The sequence below is a fragment of the Bombina bombina genome, chromosome 3, assembly GCF_027579735.1.
Source record: "Bombina bombina isolate aBomBom1 chromosome 3, aBomBom1.pri, whole genome shotgun sequence".
Lineage (NCBI taxonomy): Eukaryota > Metazoa > Chordata > Amphibia > Anura > Bombinatoridae > Bombina > Bombina bombina.
Genome location: NC_069501.1, coordinates 938,104,883 through 938,123,056, shown reverse-complemented (window position 1 = coordinate 938,123,056; position 18,174 = coordinate 938,104,883). Strand labels below are relative to the sequence as shown.

At 38.4% G+C, this 18,174-nt stretch overlaps 1 protein-coding gene across 1 annotated transcript in view; it reads left to right on the top strand.

The window, feature by feature from the left end:
* OLFM4 (olfactomedin 4) overlaps window positions 1-18,174 on the top strand; it is a 129,347-nt gene that overhangs the window by 4,890 nt on the left and 106,283 nt on the right. Inside the window, exons 2-4 of the mRNA XM_053705492.1 lie at window positions 4,455-4,502; window positions 9,470-9,626; window positions 17,247-17,258. Coding sequence (XP_053561467.1) covers window positions 4,455-4,502; window positions 9,470-9,626; window positions 17,247-17,258 — 217 coding nt within the window. The remainder of the gene's footprint in view (window positions 1-4,454; window positions 4,503-9,469; window positions 9,627-17,246; window positions 17,259-18,174) is intronic.

The following is an 18,174-nucleotide window of genomic DNA, read 5'->3' as shown; positions in this document are numbered from 1 at the left end:
GTTACCCTGACAAACTTCAGTTAGTTAATCTTAAGGTCACAACAGAAAGAGCAGGACTAAGGGGATCAGCAGACTGAATGCTGTCTGCCCAAGGCTGAATGGATACAGTGTGAGATGAGTCACACAGCCTCAAGACTGAAGAGAGCAGTGTATGCAGCTGCACAGATGCTCAAATCCTCACGTGCCTGCCGCTTCAGCTTTCTGCTGCATGTGCCTACAGTCAGCCCTACCCAGAAACAATCCCCACCACCAGAGCAGTTACCTGGTAACATTGGTAACCCCAGTAGGACCTTTTCTGATGCAATTGGAATGGCTGTATGCAAAGTTAGGGCTTTGCATTCAGTTCTGCACAGTGCACATCTAAAACAGCACATGGCAATAGCTTGGCATGTCACATGACACCGGCACGGTCTGGCACAGTACTTTTGACTGTGACAGTATTAGGACTGAATGTGTGTGTTCCCCATTTCACATCAGCAGTCTGGTTGAACCATAAAAAAAATAAAAATAAAAAAAATAATTTTTTTTTTTTTTTTTTTTAGGACTCTTGGGCCCCTCAACAGAGACTGGGCCCTGGGCAGCTGCCCCTTTTGCCCTGTGTTAAAGACGGTCCTGGTTAATATGTCTAGTTTGTGAGTCCCATATTTTAACATCTGTCCACTGTGTAGGAGCTATGTATAGTACTATATAACAATGCAATGTAATTTTGTGATTAATGGAACAATTTTGTATGATTGTTTAGATTGCACCTTAGCAATCACTGATACTAGGTGAATGGTTAGACCGTTTTCCGGTCCCATCCAATGGGAGTCTTGCACACCCTTTTTGAAACCAGCACTAATGTGCACTTTTTTATCAGTAGTGAGTACGGATTACTCTGAAATGCGTATACTGTGTTCTTGGAATCCTGTATCAGACTCCATTTGCTCATCCATGGAGTAAATATACTTTTAAAATGTGGTAATACAGTTTTGACATTTTAATAAGGTTGCTCTTCCTCGTCTTTTTTTGGATTGGATGTATTGTAAATATTTCACATTCCAATGTTCTGCACATAGCAGAATATGTTCTATGTATTTTTTAAATAGATAAAATAGATTTTCATGTTGTGTTAGTGCACATGAGATGAGAATAGGCGACCGGGTCTGCGCACGTAGAGTAGGGTGTTAGGTATTGACTTTTTTGTGGAATATGTGTATGTGCACGAAATATTCTAAGTTCGACTTTATGTGCTCGTAGGGTTAGCGCACAAATGAAAACAGTTTACTTTCAATTTATAATACTAGTTATAATACTAGTTTAACCTGACACATGCAAAAAGCTTTTGCACCTAATGCTCGAGTGGGAGAGTTAAATAGCCCTCCACTTGTTTTCTGGCCCTGTGTGTTTTATGGACGAGATAAGAACTCTATGAGAACCCCCACAAAACCATTGTGCTGTCTAGTGCTGGTGATCATCTGCATTTTACAGGGGAATGTAACTTTAAAAGGGGGATTTTTCCACTTTTTTGAAATAAAAGTTCTTATTCCCTTTTAAGAAAAACAGACTATGGTGGCCAATAAGGCACTCTAGGTGCTTCTAATTGTTTTAACCCCTTAATGACCGAGGACGTACGCCATACGTCCTCAGAAAAAATGCAGTTAACGCCTGAGGACGTATGGCATACGTCCTCGGTTTGGAAAGCAGCTGGAAGCGATCCGGTTATTGCAGGATGCCTCAATATCGAGGCATCCTACAATAACAATTTGTACCCCTCCAGTGCAGAGAGAGCCACTCTGTGGCCCTCTCTACACCAGACATCGATGGCCGCAATCGTTGGTGGGTGGGAGCTGCAGTGGGAGGCGGGTGGGCGGCCATCGATGGCTTCAGAGACACAGAGGGGGTCGGGATCAGGGGCGGGAGAGTCAGGGGCGCGCACAGACACGCGCGCGTGCACGGGGGATCGGCGGGCGCGTACACTGGGAGGGAGCGGGTGGGAACCGCTTACACTACAGAAATAATCCTCTATAAGTGGGAGGAAGAGGGGGAATAAAGTAATCTAAGGGATCTGGGAGGGGGTGGGGGTAGGGGTTGGTCGTGGGGAAGCTACACTACAGAAAAATGTAAAAAATAAAATAAAAAAGAGAAAAAATATTGTTAACTGGGTACTGGCAGACAGCTGCCAGTACCCAAGATCGCCCCCAATAAGGCAGAGGGGGGTTAGAGAGCTGTTTTGGGGAGGATCAGGGAGGTTGGGGGCTAAGGGGGGATCCTACAAAGTAGCATATGTAAATATGCTAAAGATGTTTAAAAAAAAAAAAAACTTTTATTTTAGTACTAGCAGACTTTCTGCCAGTACTTAAGATGGCGGGGACAATTGTGGGGTGGGGGAGGGAAGGGAGCTGTTTGGGACATATCAGGGGGTCTGATGTGTCAGGTGGGAGGCTGATCTCTACACTAAAGCTAAAATTAACCCTGCAAGCTCCCTACAAACTACCTAATTAACCCCTTGACTGCTAGCCATAATACACGTGTGATGCTCAGCAGCACTTAGCGGCCTTCTAATTACCAAAAAGCAACGCCAAAGTCATATATGTCTGCTATTTCTGAACAAAGGGGATCCCAGAGAAGCATTTACAACTATTTGTGCCATAATTGCACATGCTGTTTGTAAATAATTTCAGTGAGAAACCTAAAATTGTGAAAACGTTTGCGTTTTTTTTTATTTGATTGCATTTGGCGGTGAAATGGTGGCATGAAATATACCAAAATGGGCCTAGATCAATACTTGGGGTTGTCTACTACACTACACTGAAGCCAAAATTAACCCTAGAAGCTCCCTACATGCTCCCTAATTAACCCCTTCACTGCTGGGCATAATACATGTGTGGTGCGCAGTCGCATTTAGCAGCCTTCTAATTAGTAAAAAGCAAAACCAAAGCCATATATGTCTGCTATTTATGAACAAAGGGGATCCCAGAGAAGCATTTACAACCATGTATGCTATAATTGCATAAGTTTTTTGTAAATAATTTCAGTGAGAAACCTAAAGTTTGTGAAAAAAATTGTGAAAAAGTGAACAATTTTTTTATTTGATCGCATTTGGCGGTGAAATGGTGGCATAAAATATACCAAAATGGGCCTAGATCAATACTTTGGGATGTCTTCTAAAAAAATATATATACATGTCAATGGATATTCAGGGATTCCTGAAAGATATCAGTGTTCTAATGTAACTAGCGCTAATTTTGAAAAAAAGTGGTTTGGAAATAGCAAAGTGCTACTTGTATTTATGGCCCTATAACTTGCAAAAAAAGCAAAGAACATGTAAACATTGGGTATTTCTAAACTCAGGACAAAATTTAGAAACTATTTAGCATGGTTTTTGTTTGGTGGTTGTAGATGTATAACAGATTTTGGGGGTCAAAGTTAGAAAAAGTGTGTTTTTTTTCCATTTTTTCCTCATATTTTATAAAAAAATTTATAGTAAATTATAAGATATAATGAAAATAATGGTATATTTTGAAAGTCCATTTAATGGCGAGAAAAACGGTATATAAAATGTGTGGGTACATTAAATGAGTAAGGGGAAAATTATAGCTAAACGCAAACACCGCAGAAATGTAAAAATAGCCTTGGTCCCAAACGGACAGAAAATGGAAAAGTGCTGTGGTCATTAAGGGGTTAAACAAGAGACCATTTGCCCTTCTAGGTTTAATGAGGAGGTTATAATCCTTTCCTCCTTAGTAAAACTTCAGGTGCCAGATTGGAGACATTAATTCCTGAGACTGAAATAAATGGCCTCTCATAAAATGTGCACTACATTTCAAGAAGTGTAAAATGAGTAACTAAAAGAAAGTTTTTGTGCCACTTAACATTTCACTATAAGTACTTAATTGTAAGAGTTTAAATAATCTTAGATGGTATCAGAACAGATGTACTGATATTAGCAAAATATTAAAAACAATTATCTAAAGACACTCTAGACTTTCTGAATGTGATGTTCTGCAGCAACAGGGACACCCAGAATTGTAATTGTATCTATTTTATAACAGGCTTGCCCTGGTTCTCATAGACAGCCACTTACTTTTCCTAATGGGAATATCTTGATCGTGGACATAAGCAGGTATAATATACCATAGTTGTATATGATGTTTATAAAGTGGTCTTAAATCTTTGTGAACTAAAATACATCAGCAGATTCAGAGATGGAAGCAAGCAATGAAATGGTGACATTTATAGGACGAGATTTTGAGCAATCATTTTGGGTAAGAGCCTTTCCAAAGTACATAGGATCAAGCAATGACCAATTTAACACATCAATAATTATAAGCAAAAATGTATCATCTGTAGATTGCTCACCTCACATGTATAATTCATTACAATGCTATATTAAGGTTTTTTTTTTTGTATTTTCTTTTTGTATCAACAAATTATTTCTGTATTCAATATGTAAATGTGTTTTGGCATTACAGAGATCAGAAGAAGAACCTGCTGCTCCCAATAATCATCCTGCTTCAGTGGTAAGTATTCAGTTAGAATATTTAATAAGAAAAAAAAGTGCAAATAAAACAGAATTTATGTTTACCTGATAAATTTCTTTCTCCAACGGTGTGTCCGGTCCACGGCGTCATCCTTACTTGTGGGATATTCTCTTCCCCAACAGGAAATGGCAAAGAGCCCAGCAAAGCTGGTCACATGATCCCTCCTAGGCTCCGCCTACCCCAGTCATTCGACCGACGTTAAGGAGGAATATTTGCATAGGAGAAACCATATGGTACCGTGGTGACTGTAGTTAAAGAAAATAAATTATCAGACCTGATTAAAAAAAAACCAGGGCGGGCCGTGGACCGGACACACCGTTGGAGAAAGAAATTTATCAGGTAAACATAAATTCTGTTTTCTCCAACATTGGTGTGTCCGGTCCACGGCGTCATCCTTACTTGTGGGAACCAATACCAAAGCTTTAGGACACGGATGAAGGGAGGGAGCAAATCAGGTCACCTAAATGGAAGGCACCACGGCTTGCAAAACCTTTCTCCCAAAAATAGCCTCAGAAGAAGCAAAAGTATCAAACTTGTAAAATTTGGTAAAAGTGTGCAGTGAAGACCAAGTCGCTGCCCTACATATCTGATCAACAGAAGCCTCGTTCTTGAAGGCCCATGTGGAAGCCACAGCCCTAGTGGAATGAGCTGTGATTCTTTCGGGAGGCTGCCGTCCGGCAGTCTCGTAAGCCAATCTGATGATGCTTTTAATCCAAAAAGAGAGAGAGGTAGAAGTTGCTTTTTGACCTCTCCTTTTACCTGAATAAACAACAAACAAGGAAGATGTTTGTCTAAAATCCTTTGTAGCATCTAAATAGAATTTTAGAGCGCGAACAACATCCAAATTGTGCAACAAACGTTCCTTCTTTGAAACTGGTTTCGGACACAGAGAAGGTACGATAATCTCCTGGTTAATGTTTTTGTTAGAAACAACCTTTGGAAGAAAACCAGGTTTAGTACGTAAAACCACCTTATCTGCATGGAACACCAGATAAGGAGGGGAACACTGCAGAGCAGATAATTCTGAAACTCTTCTAGCAGAAGAAATTGCAACTAAAAACAAAACTTTCCAAGATAATAACTTAATATCAACGGAATGTAAGGGTTCAAACGGAACCCCCTGAAGAACTGAAAGAACTAAATTGAGACTCCAAGGAGGAGTCAAAGGTTTGTAAACAGGCTTGATTCTAACCAGAGCCTGAACAAAGGCTTGAACATCTGGCACAGCTGCCAGCTTTTTGTGAAGTAACACCGACAAGGCAGAAATCTGTCCCTTCAGGGAACTTGCCGATAATCCTTTTTCCAATCCTTCTTGAAGGAAGGATAGAATCCTAGGAATCTTAACCTTGTCCCAAGGGAATCCTTTGGATTCACACCAACAGATATATTTTTTAGTTAAACACTAAAAAACTCTAAGCCATCTCCGTGGAGATGTTGCCTGTACAACGGCAAAGAGAATGACTGGGGTAGGCGGAGCCTAGGAGGGATCATGTGACCAGCTTTGCTGGGCTCTTTGCCATTTCCTGTTGGGGAAGAGAATATCCCACAAGTAAGGATGACGCCGTGGACCGGACACACCTATGTTGGAGAAATAGGAATTTAATATGATGCTTTAATGCTTCTGCTTGCTATCCTATCAGTGGAATATGCTGTAAAATACACTTGATGTGTGTTTGTATGTCTGTGTGTGCATCTGCATGCATGTATGTATGTTTGTGTGTTTGCATGCGTGTGTCTTTTGTGTGTGCATGTGTGTATGTTTATCTGTGTGTGTTTGTATGTTTGTGTGTATGTATGTATGTTTGTGTGTATGTAAGTATGTCTTTGTGTGTGTGTGTGTATGTATGTATGTATGTATGTCTTTGTGTTTGTATGTGTGTGTGTATGTCGGTATGCGTATGTTGTGTATGTTGTTTGTGTGTGTCTTTGTGTGAATATATATGTATGTATGTATGTGTGTCTTTGTGTGTGTATATATCTATGTCTGTGTGTGTATGTTGGTATCTTTGTGTGTGTCTTTGTGTGAGTATGTATGTGTGTGTGTCTGCATGTGCGTGTCTTGTGTGTGTGCATGTGTGTATGTATATGTGTGTGCATGTATGTCTCTGTGTGAATGTGTGTATGTATGTATGTTTGTGTGTATGTATGTATGTATGTATGTCTTTGTGTGTGTATGTATGTATGTATGTATGTTGGTATGTTTGTGTGTGTATGTATGTATGTATGTATGTTGGTATGTTTGTGTGTGTATGTATGTATGTTGGTATGTTTGTGTGTGTGTGTATGTATTTATGTATGTTGGTATGTTTGTGTGTGTGTGTGTGTGTGTCATAGGGGTTATATGTATACTTCTAACAATCCCCAAACATCAGATCTGAAACCAGATTAATGTTCCCTGCACAGTCTTTATGCCACATATACAAACACATCAAAGCTCAGACAAGACCAATGCCCAGTAAAAATAAGCACACACAATCCTTACCCAGACGAGTGCCATTGAAGCCTCTTTACCCCTTAGTGATATGAAAGTACTATGTACATTGTGTGTGTCCTTAAGTGGTTTTTAGCCCTCTAATAGTGCGGAACACATTGAAAGAGGTGAGACACACTATTACTACTACATGCCTCCCTCCAAGAGGCATTTGGCAATAGCGCGATCTTGCCATTGTTGGTAAGAGCCATGCTATTTAACCTTTTCCAGTGAGAATGATAGCCGACGTAGAGTACTCCTTGTAATCCATTCACCTATTCACTGACCAGCATTTCAGAAGTTAAATTGATAGCTCAATGTTGCAATTCGACTTTCCTTCCTACATGTCCGACAAGTAGGCACAGCCTGATACAATTACTGAAACAGCTTTATAAGGGATCAATACATAGGTCTTGATCACCCTAAACTCTGCTTAAGTGATATATGTGCTCATTGTTAGCTGGGCACCATTCAAATTACATTTAGCAGTGATCTCATTATTGTAATGTCGAACCTCTGCCACTTAATGCCAAGGGGTAGATTTAACAAATGGCGGGTGGACATAATTCGCTGTAGCGAATCATGTCTGCCCGACATTGATAAATGCCGACAGCATATACTGTAGGCATTTATCATTGCACAAGCATTTCTGGTGAAATGCTTGTGCAGTGCCGTTCCCTGCACATTGGCGACCAATCAGCTGCTAGCAGGGGGTTTATAAAGCCTTTCAACCAAATACAGGGAGTGCAGAATTATTAGGCAAATGAGTATTTTGACCACATCATCCTCTTTATGCATGTTGTCTTACTCCAAGCTGTATAGGCTCGAAAGCCTACTACCAATTAAGCATATTAGGTGATGTGCATCTCTGTAATGAGAAGGGGTGTGGTCTAATGACATCAACACCCTATATCAGGTGTGCATAATTATTAGGCAACTTCCTTTCCTTTGGCAAAATGGGTCAAAAGAAGGACTTGACAGGCTCAGAAAAGTCAAAAATAGTGAGATATCTTGCAGAGGGATGCAGCACTCTTAAAATTGCAAAGCTTCTGAAGCGTGATCATCGAACAATCAAGCGTTTCATTCAAAATAGTCAACAGGGTCGCAAGAAGCGTGTGGAAAAACCAAGGCGCAAAATAACTGCCCATGAACTGAGAAAAGTCAAGCGTGCAGCTGCCAAGATGCCACTTGCCACCAGTTTGGCCATATTTCAGAGCTGCAACATCACTGGAGTGCCCAAAAGCACAAGGTGTGCAATACTCAGAGACATGGCCAAGGTAAGAAAGGCTGAAAGACCACTGAACAAGACACACAAGCTGAAACATCTAGACTGGGCCAAGAAATATCTCAAGACTGATTTTTCTAAGGTTTTATGGACTGATGAAATGAGAGTGAGTCTTGATGGGCCAGATGGATGGGCCCGTGGCTGGATTGGTAAAGGGCAGAGAGCTCCAGTCCGACTCAGACGCCAGCAAGGTGGGGGTGGAGTACTGGTTTGGCTGGTATCATCAAAGATGAGCTTGTGGGGCCTTTTCGGGTTGAGGATGGAGTCAAGCTCAACTCCCAGTCCTACTGCCAGTTTCTGGAAGACACCTTCTTCAAGCAGTGGTACAGGAAGAAGTCTGCATCCTTCAAGAAAAACATGATTTTCATGCAGGACAATACTCCATCACACACGTCCAAGTACTCCACAGCGTGGCTGGCAAGAAAGGGTATAAAAGAAGAAAATCTAATGACATGGCCTCCTTGTTCACCTGATCTGAACCCCATTGAGAACCTGTGGTCCATCATCAAATGTGAGATTTACAAGGAGGGAAAACAGTACACCTGACAGAATCCATGGATGGCAGGCTTTTGAGTGTCCTTGCAAAGAAAGGTGGCTATATTGGTCACTGATTTGTTTTTGTTTTGTTTTTAAATGTCAGAAATGTATATTTGTGAATGTTGAGATGTTATATTGGTTTCACTGGTAAAAATAAATAATTGAAATGGGTATATATTTGTTTTTTGTTAAGTTGCATAATAATTATGCACAGTAATAGTCACCTGCACACACAGATATCCCCCTAAAATAGCTATAACTAAAAACAAACTAAAAACTACTTCCAAAACTATTCAACTTTGATATTAATGAGTTTTTTGGGTTCATTGAGAACATGGTTGTTGTTCAATAATAAAATTAATCCTCAAAAATACAACTTGCCTAATAATTCTGCACTCCCTGTAAATGGGAATTTAATGCTTAAATCTTATTTCTTTTACAAGGTTCCTAGGCAAAATACTACTTTAGTAATTGTTCCTGCTAATCATGTTCATGAAAACTGAATTCACAATTTATAAAATAAATGTTATTTGTGATCTTATTTTAAATTGATGTAATTTAGCTACAACTTAGTACCTTAATTATTTTTCTTTTGTTGCAGATTCTAAATTTAGCTAATAATAGCATTAATAATTTGCTGTGATTGTTTTTTAGCTTTTTTCTAATGTCTCTGGAAGAATGGATGAGCGGGGCAACTGTCAGTGTTCTGTGTACATGCCTGATAATAGCTTTCCAGTACTCAGGGTGGAATCACTGGAAACTGTTACGCAGGCACTATCAGTAAAAGTGGCAAGAGAACTTACAAAGGTAAGTATATTTGCTTTATTATTTTAGTAACAATTAAACATAGAATGACCCATTCTGAAACGTTTCTCTGCTAATTTTTCTTGTTTTATATATATATATATATATATATATATATATACACACATTTATATGTGTTCAAAGAACAAGAAAGACAAATGAAAGGGGGTACAGTTAAGCCTCCTTTCGGAAAGTAAGGGAAATTTAGCACTCTTTTAGAAATTTCAATCATAGATTTTTTTTATTTATTCATATGCTTTTCCCATACACAAATGACTCTCTATGTGAATGTTACAGCAATATTTCATCAAGATAGTTACCAACCATACTATTGAAAGCTAGTAACTAAGCATACAACTTCTAGTATGTCCCGTTAAGACCTTGTAACACTATTCAACGTGCACGTTAGGTAGTCCATGTTACATGTGCATTTCATAGCTTCCGCTATTGCAAACATAGACTGTTCATCCTCCAAGTGTTATGTTTAAGGATTGTCCATACATATGTTTTTAAGAAAACACAATATTTATCCCAACGTTGCAATGAGCCTTATCACAGTTACTTGTCATGCTCTCTTAACATTCAGAGCCGTACTGGCACATGAGTATTTCACTTTAGCTTGGCTGTTTAGAAAATTAATATACCCAGATTCAACTTGTAGCTTACGACCGCAGTGCACAATTGTTCTTAAGGTCACGCTACTCTTACTCAGCCTCCTCCTCTTACCGGATCAGTTGCGCAAACTCACAGATTAGGATCGTCAGTGTATTAGCCCTCCGGACATCAACCGCTCTTGTAGCATAATATACCTTGCCTCTCTCACAAGCAGGTTGCTGCAGCTTTTCATTGGATTCAACCAGCTGTCTGACGTCACTGCCTCTGTCACTGTGCTCAGGTGAAGCGTTAGCAGACAGTGCAAGCCTTTCAATCCATAGGAGTTAATTGCAGTTATTCTCAATAATTAAATGGGCATGCAGGATCTCAGATCCTTGGCCCAGCAGTAGGATGATGGATGTATCACCGTGCCACAAATAGTGTTATGTACGTTTCACCCCTTTGAATTCATCAAACTGGGGCTTCAGCGCTGATGAGGCCCCAGTTTGATGAATTCGAAGGGGATGAAAGATATCTATATCTCTGTCTGTAAACCAAAAAACAATATTTGTAGAGAAGAAAGGAAAATTAACATTTTATTACCTTATTTCTTCTATACCCAACTGGGAGTGTAATTTCTTCTGCTGGCTGTATTTACACAGCTTATCTATAACTTGGACCTAAGGCCAGAAACTTTCAGAATAGGTGGGGATACCACAGGCTAAATCAGCTATTTAAAAGGCCAATATAAGGGTAAAGGAAATAATTGTAAACAATTAACAATTAAAGTGGATCATTGGGAACACATTAAAGGGTCGACATTTTTTGAGTAAACTGTCCTTTTAATACTAAACCAGCTCTTGTTACTCTAGACATTTTATAACATCAGGGTATAAATGCACATTGCCTTCCTGCAGAGGACCGAGCCTTCTTGTAGACCACTGATAAGAACTAATGGACACTGCACAAATGAAGTAAAAAAATAAAATAAAAGGTAAAATCAATTTAAAACGATTAGTAATATATATTGCAATTATTTTTATATTGCTATTTTTTTATTACAACAACGAAATAGACTGTTTTATATCCCTTTAAAAATACTGCTTACACTGGCAAAGTACTGAGTATGTGGTAACTCTAGCAAGAAATACTCTGTTATTTTATCTTACTTTGATAACCTCTGTCACTAGAAGTGAAAGGGTCAGTTTTGTATTAAAAGTGACCCTAAGCCTCAGTTGTGAGGAGTTCATTAGCTATGTTGATTTATTAGTGGTGAGAGGAACATGCAGTTATAGCATCAATTATCAATGAACACAAACATGACAGACTTCAAAGTGTGAGTTTTGTCTCAAATTTGTTAAGGTTCTCACATATCATAAATAAATCAAATAAAGTTTCCACCAGTTTAAGCTTTTGTCAAACATCCTTATTGAAGGAAGTTGAGTGTGTGTGAAGTACTTATTATTTCAATATATTGTTTGTGTTAAAAGTTGTAAAAACAATTTTATAAAAAAAAATTGTTAATTGAAATCCTCCTAATTTTTTTGCTTTTTTATTTTATTTTACAAAGAAGGTGAAGTGTGTGTAGTCTTTCTGGACAATATAAATATAAATATACACCTATGCACACAGAATACACAGAAATACATATTATTTTTATTTTCCGTCATATTCCACAGAGCTTGAAGCACGAATACACAATAACACTGATTAACAGTAAAAAAGATATACAGATACTTTAAACAAATGAATACAAAAGAAGCGTAAAATCTACAGGTTGAAGGGTGAAGAGACAGAAGGTGCGAGGTAGCTTGTCAGTTGTAGCAGCAATGGAACAAAGCAGTTCAAGGTGTGTGTATTTATTGATATGTTGGGTGCTAAGGGTTCATAGTCTGAAGAAATGGGCATCTTTTTTTCCTGTGCCCTGGAGCTTATATCGAAGCATCTAATAATCACAACTGTCTGATACAATTATATTGTCAACAGTGTTACATATTCTCTAAGCTAGATCAAACAATATATATATATATTTATATACAGGGCCCCATGGACAAGCACAACTATTAATAAAAAATAAATAAATTACATTTTGGCAGCCACCAGAGGGCGCTACAGCAGAGTGCTATTGAGCATGGGGAAATAACATTACAAGGAGTAAAGCATTAGCATTTGAGAGGATTTCTGAGTGTGCACTAAACCACTATGCACAGTGTGAGACAGTCTTGACACTTCAGTTTGTACAGTGTGTGCCTGAGTCAGATCACTTTCATCTGCAGAGTAAGTAGGACTTACTTAGTAAATGTTTTTTTTTATTTATTTGTGCAATTTCAGATTGTAAATTCAGTGTGCTAGTTGTATGGTTGGGCCAGGGGTCCATAATTTTTTTTTTTTTTTTTTTTTAGCAATATGCAGCAGTGTATTTTTGATTATTTGACAATGCTGTAGAAATTCTATATTTAAAACCATGCAGAAATGTTTGTTCCTCAATACACAAATGGTAGGTGCCCTTTTGGCAGATATACATTTATATACATTTATATATATATATATATATATATATATATATATATATATATATATATATATATATATATATAAATACCGTCCATCTAGCTGTGTTTACCCTCCTAGGGACATCCGCCTGGGTGCAAAAATGAACTATATAATCCTTATAAGAAATGCACTCACAGGTCTTTCTCAATCCAAGTGAAACCAAAGGTTTTTATTGATGTAACGTTTTCAGGGATATCTTTCCCTTCATCAGCATAACAAAGAAGTGAAAATGTGTTCAATTTATACACAAACAGTCAAAAACAAATTAGTTAAACAAGCAATACCTGTGTGCAATCAGTAAATTCAAAAACATGTAGGCATTGTGATGGAACGCAAGCCTTGCGTTCCATTCAAAATTAAAAAACGGAAGTGCTGTATCTCTAAGCACTACCGGTGTGTGAATGTCAAAATAATACATTATTATATTCCAGCAAATATATACATGTGATCTAGTTTGCAGCATCAATCACAACCCAGTGCTAATGTGCCGTTTATTTTAAAACATGAATCAATCCGTGCATGTGCAATGTTAGCCTCATATACAAAAAAACATATACAGGAAAATAGGATCCACTTAGCACATTAAGTGTACATCAGTGTTTACTACCTGTATCTTACCCAAATATGTGTTCGCTATCTATTTGGGGCATGTTATCACAAGTCTGTCTCAGAAAACTCGTATGCATGGCCCTACCGCTGGTTACCATAGGAACCCGGGTGAGCATAGTCATGTGCGCATTTTCTCTACGATGTCCGAGACAGCACTAAAAGCTTCAGTTTAATAATTTTGAGTGCCTGTCAGGAGAAGTACATGCTCCACTCTCCAGAAATCGACCCCATTTGGAGTGATACAGGCTCCCAAATTGGTATATACATAAAAATAAAAAACTTATATACATAGAGAGCATAATTTGTTATACTCAGATATGTTAAAAATAATGCCCTTTCTCTGCTTGTGATATTATCGATGTAAGGGCAAAGACCTATAATGACATTCATCAACTTAAATATTGTTGCCATTCAACGGCACACATGCTGCAACACTTTGATACAAATAGAAAGTGAATATAGATACGAGACAGGCTATAAAGCCCATGAGTAAAAAATCGTACACTTAATATCATGGCTTCCATTCAATTAGGATAATATTATATCCCCACTATACCATAGCCCATATGCATAATTGCAACCCTCCATTGATATCACACAATTAGCACCATATACATAATTGTCATGCTGCTTTCATTCTTCATGAGTCCCCTGTAAATACCCAGAGGGTATCATACGGTTTTCTTAGAGAGTCAAATCAGGCCAAGTCCACCCGGTTCATGGGGTTCTAGAGAACTCTAAGTGGGTAACTTATAGAATACAGACCCATTGATGACATGGTGCCACGGATCACAAAATGACCCAATTGCATCATGGGGCTTGGTTTGAAAACAGTGGGTCTACCCTCCACAGGGTCTGACCCCCAGCTTCACCAGTCCATATCAACATCTAATTCTTATGTACCCCAAGTATGTATCTCAACCCTAAATTAGCATTTTGAAATCTGGTGGTGAATTGAGCCCCCCTGGGTTTATTGTGCCCAGGCGGTACATCCACCCAGCTTCTCATCGGAGCAAAGTCTTATCCCGATCGCCCCCCCTATCCAAGCAGGGGATGTGGTCAATCAGGATATATTTGATTGAAGATACTTGATGGCCCATTTGGGCACAATGCCTTGCCACAGGTTGTTCGGATTCGCCTGATGCTAAAGCCACACAAATTGCTCTTCTGTGATTGGCCATTCTCTCTCGTAGTGTGCCGATGGTTTTGCCCACATAAAACCAGGCACAAGGACAGAACAGCAAATAAACCACATGAGTGGTGGTGCATGTGATGGAATGCTTTATGGAGAAAACTTGGTTGGTATGTGGGTGGTGGAATGTTTTTGTGGAGATGAGACCATTGCATGTGGTGCACCCAAGACACTTGTATGAACCTTTGATATTCTTGTATGATCTCTCTTGGTAGCATTTCTTTGGGTCAGTCTTGACCAGGATGTCCCGCAAGTTGGTACCCCGCTTATATGCTACCATTGGTGTAAGGTCCTTGGTGAAGACCAATCTTGTATCCAACTGCATTAAAGGCCAGTGTTGTCTCAGGGCCTTCCCTGCTCCTTTCGTGTTGGGAGCAAATGTAGTGGCCATAATTAACTTTTTTGCTTCACGGGCTGTGTCAACCTTGTTGGTAAGGCAACTATCTGCAAACTAGATCACATGTATATATTTGCTGGAATATAATAATGTATTATTTTGACATTCACACACCGGTAGTGCTTAGAGATACAGCACTTCCGTTTTTTGATTTTGAATGGAACGCAAGGCTTGCGTTCCATCACAATGCCTACATGTTTTTGAATTTACTGATTGCACACAGGTATTGCTTGTTTAACTAATTTGTTTTTGACTGTTTGTGTATAAATTGAACACATTTTCACTTCTTTGTTATGCTGATGAAGGGGAAGATATCCCTGAAAACGTTACATCAATAAAAACCTTTGGTTTCACTTGGATTGAGAAAGACCTGTGAGTGCATTTCTTATAAGGATTATATATATATATATATATATATATATATATATATATATATATATATATATATATATATAATTTTATTTTTAAATTACATTCCAGTTTACTGCCCCATTATGCAAGGACTTTCCAGATGCTAGGAGGCATTTTATCTAAGATTTTTACATCTGCATAAAATGTTGTACTCTCAGGCTAAGATTGCTCAGTGTTCAAAATGAGACAAGTTAACTAAACACTGTTCAGTTTATACTACAGCTGACTTAATTTTGAAATACATACAAACAAGCCTAAATCCTACATTTAACCAGATCTAATGGTATGAGACTGAGTACCGCTGAGTACAGCTGACAGATTTGAAGTCGTGCTCTTGGTTGGGGAAAATAGGGGGGGGAATCCCAAATATATGTCAACCTTTCAAAAGTAAATTTCTTCATCTACCACTTCGGACAGATTAATAATGTACAATTTTGAATTCACAGTATTTTTGTTTGCTCATTTTCAAATATGATTCCTTAAAAAGTGATCTCCTAATTTCTGCTATTTTATTTTTATCATGCATGTCACACACTGTTGATTTAGGGGATGGCAATATGCAGAAATTGTACCTCCTGTGAGTGTTTCTGTTGGTGTCTGTGTTTATGTCTTTGTGCTTTTGTTGGTGTCTCTATGAGTGCGTATGTATTTCTTTTATGTGGGTCTCTCTGTGAGGGTTTATGTGTCTGTCTTTGTGTGTATTTTCTGTGGATGTCTCTGTGAGGGTGTGTGTCTGTGTATGTATGCCTTTGTGTGTTTTCTGTGAGTGTTTCTCTGTGTGTGTGTCTGTGTCTTTGTGTGTTTTCTGTGAGGGTCGATGAGTGTGTATGTCTTTGTGTGTTTTCTGAGGCTGTCTCTGTGGGTGTTTCCTTGGGTATATGTGCAAGTTTGTGTTTGAGTTTGTGTGTGTCCATTGTCTGTTCCTTTTTAGTGTTCTGTGTTTGTGTGTTACTACCTTCACAACATTTCCAAGTTTGACTACACTTAAGAATAAAGTGCATATACGTTTTAGTCACTTGGTCAAAAATTGCAGATGTCAAGGGGGGGGGGGGTGATCATTGGTTAAGTAAGGGGCCCCAAAATTTCTAGTGGCAGCCCTGTGTATATATATATATATATATATATATATATATAAAAATTCATTTTTTTGCAAAGGATAGCTAAATAGTTAACACTTAAGGTATTCAATCATCCCTATGGTTTATACAGCACATTAATAGATCAGTAATTGATCTTGACTGAAATGAAGCTGAAGCATGTAACCCAAAGAGAAAATGAAAGAAAAAGCCCTTATATACTTTAATTATCTTATTTCACAAAACAGAAAATAGAAAAAATATTAAGCAATTTTAATGAAATCCATTTAACAGCTTTATTTATTTAATCTGCCATTATCTCAGCTGTATTTCTGTTACGAGCTCTAATACATTTTATTGAAATATAAAAACGATTTGTCCCTTGGAGGCATTATATTGATGGTCCTATACAGTCCACCAGCTTTATAACCCACACAAACAGTGCAATAATGTTTGTATTCATTTAACCTCTGAGAATTTACATCATAAATGTAATTGTGGTATAATAAAGTTGTTTATTTAAGCAAATCCTTGATGTTCCGTTTTGGAATGTCTGTGCCTTGCTGACTTGAATCCTTCATGTTGTAATAGTTCTCTGGCTAAGGTTTCATCAGGTTGCAAGCAGACCAGTCAGGGGTGATTGCATCTCTGAAATGCAGGTCTGTCTTGTGTCAGTGGAATGAATCTGTCTTAAAAGTCAAGCTCACTCATCCCAAACATCAGTGACCTTAGAGCCAACCTAAACTGACATAATTTTATTAACCCTAACACTAAAAGCAGAGCTACAAATAACAGAAGATTATTCTAGTATATATATATATATAATTTTTTGCACACCTTTATACATATATATTTATGGAAGAGCGCTCTATTGAGCGCAAAGCTTCCATGCAACACGAATGTGAGCTTGTGTTCACATTGCGGGACACTTGAAATACCAGTGCACAATTGCATGCACTTGTATTACGAGTGGAGCGCAAATATTGCTCACTAGAAAACGCAATTTTGTGCTCCACTTGTAATCTGGTCCTTAATATTTCATTAAGCATATCTGCAATTAAGCAATTATTTAGGGCCAAATTATGAGTGGAGTGCTATTTAGCGCTTTTGCTTGTGCACTAACTGAGCTAGAAGTAAACTTTTTTTCTAGAATGCGGAGAGTCCAATAGGTGTCCATAATATGTCGGATATATTTCCTTCCACTAGGAGGAGGTCAAGAACCCTCACAAGAGCTTTAATCCCTGCCACCTCCTCTCCTCACTCAGTTTGTTCTTGGCCTCTGAGGAGAGAGGTTAAGAGAAGGGCACTGCAATCAAGATTTGATTATCTTCTATCTAATTATTTATTGGGAGCTCAGACCTGACTTGAGACCCAGTACCTCTCTTCCATCTTCACTCAGGGAAGAATTCAGGATAATTTCTCCAATATTCTGAGTGAAGCAGGGGTAAAGGAATACCTCAATTATGGCATGTCAGTACTCTCACAGGTAAATCTCTCAGCCATAACTACCCTCAGGCATTGCAGGGAACCCGTCTCTTAGCCTCCACCTGAGGGGTTGCTGGTATATCCAAAAGTATCCTCTGCAGTATATTTACTTGCACTAAACACAGCCCATGAACAATCTCTAGTACTCTCCTTGTATAAATACTACATAGTTGAGGGTGCTCAGCCTTTACACATAGCGCTTTACCTATGTGTTTAACACCAAAAATTATGGACTTTA